Genomic DNA, 1,955 nt, shown 5'->3' on the forward strand with positions numbered 1-1,955 from the left:
ATGGTCCGTCCATCTCCCGCCGTAGGAGGCCCAACGGACACCGCGAATGGGGGAGAAATCGTTGGTCCAGAAGGCCAACACGGTTTCCGGTTGAGGCTGCTGGCGGCCGCTGCTTCGACCCTGTTACGTCCACTTCCTTGTTAATCCAGCTCGTTGGCTCACCAAACATGGCCCCACGATGGACCCATATTGGATGATGCATACAGGCCAGGGCACTGCGAGGTAACAATCACCAAAAAAGTCGAAGGGCGGGTCAAGCGAATGATGCATTGCGCTAATTAGCCGATGGTTAGGTTATGTCGCGTCCAAATGGGGCTAGTGGCTCCTGCACCCTGCAGCCAGCGATTGGTCGTCCGCCTTGCACTGCGACGGCCTGGCAAATCCGAAGCTCCAAAGGGAATGATCGCTTGCTCAGGAGAAGCACAGTCCAGGTCTCTCAATTTGCTCGTTCATCGAAGCGGGGGCAGCTGCAGCGCCTCAAAGTCAGGTGGGCCGAAATATTACTAACGTTAAACCAACGTCATTCTAGTTTTTCACCACATCTCAAGACACAACTAACAGCTGATTTGTAACGCACAAGGACCGGTCTGCCGCACCTTTGGCCAATAGAGTCTAGCCCGTTCGTTTTGTCGGTCTTCGCGGTAGCAGCGGCGGTAAACTTTTCGTTAGCCTGGTGTGGGCAGTAGTCTGCTCAGGATGGCACGCCAAATCCAAGCCCGTTGAGCGATGAAGGGGAACATGCACAGTAGTTTCGTCTCAACTGCGCATCGTCTCAACTGCGCAACATAACCAGATGCAATCAAGCCTGGCTGAGTATGGAATACTTGACAATTCGCGTTGTTCTGGAAGGACTAGATGTATTTTTCACACCCACAGACGAATCGATCCTCGAATGCGCAGCATGCTCTACGTGCGATGGTCCCTGCACGATCGAAAATCGGATTGGTACTAGTACATTGGAGGGAAGAGGCCAGGAAAGAAGTGTCATCAGAAGCCGCGGCTCTACTGGACGACCTGGGTGGCGCTACGGCTCTCTCTATAGCTATCTTCCGTCCGATACATCGGTGTCTCCAATGCCAGCCCCTTTTCCAAAACCTCGATGTATTGGTCCTGGAGCGCTATCAGGATGTCTTGTCGCTGTCGTTCTCTCTCCAGTGCCTCTAACCTATCCTGAAGCATTTGGATCTCTTGCTCAACGGCGCTGAGAGCAACAGAAAGTTGGTTCATCTGCTGGACTGGCGAATTTTGAAGGTCACGGTCGAAAACGGACATGCTGAAGGTCATTCTTGTGTGGACGGTGCGTCGAGAGAAACACAGCTGTGCTTCGCCAGCCCACATGCTTCTTGTACTTTTCTGATCTTCAACACCGATAGCAAATGGAGGGATGCAACGGAGATGAGTATAACAACAATGGATTCCATGACTATATGTCATCCCTACATAATGCAAGCTCTCACACACCCTAGTCCGAGGATCCACCACTCAGGGCCCAATTCTTGGCTCTCGAGGGGTATCTGAGACAGCTGGCGTTGGTGTAAGCGCTATTTGTCTTCTTTCCGTTATATATTTCATTGGGGCTTTTGTCGCATGCTGCTGGTAGGAGTCCACTCTGTTACTTCCCTCTCTCACATGCTACAACCCATCCGGTAGAAAGTGTAAGGTCCCCTGCTCCCACGTCAGCACTGGTCATCCCCGCGCTGTGCCATGATTTATGCCCCGGTTCAAAGTCAAAGATCACCCGATGACACAGAATACTTCTGCCCGAGTCTGAAAGTCGTCAGTGAGGTCTATCTCGCGATCCCTCTGCGCACAGCATCTGCTTTCGGAAGGTTGCGTAGCGGTTGTCGCAGCGCTATCTGATTTTATCTTTGGCTTCCCTGTTTCCGTTGGTTTCCGAGCCAGATTGATACCAGTTGTAGAAGGTTTCTGCGTGTTTTGCGCAATTTCCGAACTAT

At 52.1% G+C, this 1,955-nt stretch overlaps 1 protein-coding gene across 1 annotated transcript; it reads right to left on the bottom strand.

Annotated features, from left to right (window-relative positions):
- Positions 1–1,002: 1,002 nt before the first annotated feature.
- On the bottom strand, positions 1,003–1,284 carry CABS01_17101 (uncharacterized protein; the record flags this gene model as incomplete). Its single annotated transcript, XM_060550428.1, has 1 exon — positions 1,003–1,284. One exon carries the CDS (start codon positions 1,282–1,284, stop codon positions 1,003–1,005), a length of 282 nt encoding a protein of 93 aa, XP_060397189.1.
- Between the last annotated feature and the right edge of the window lie 671 nt (positions 1,285–1,955).

The sequence above is a fragment of the Colletotrichum abscissum genome (genome assembly GCF_030869225.1).
Source record: "Colletotrichum abscissum strain IMI 504890 chromosome Unknown Scaffold_334.1, whole genome shotgun sequence".
In the NCBI taxonomy this organism is placed as follows: domain Eukaryota; kingdom Fungi; phylum Ascomycota; class Sordariomycetes; order Glomerellales; family Glomerellaceae; genus Colletotrichum; species Colletotrichum abscissum.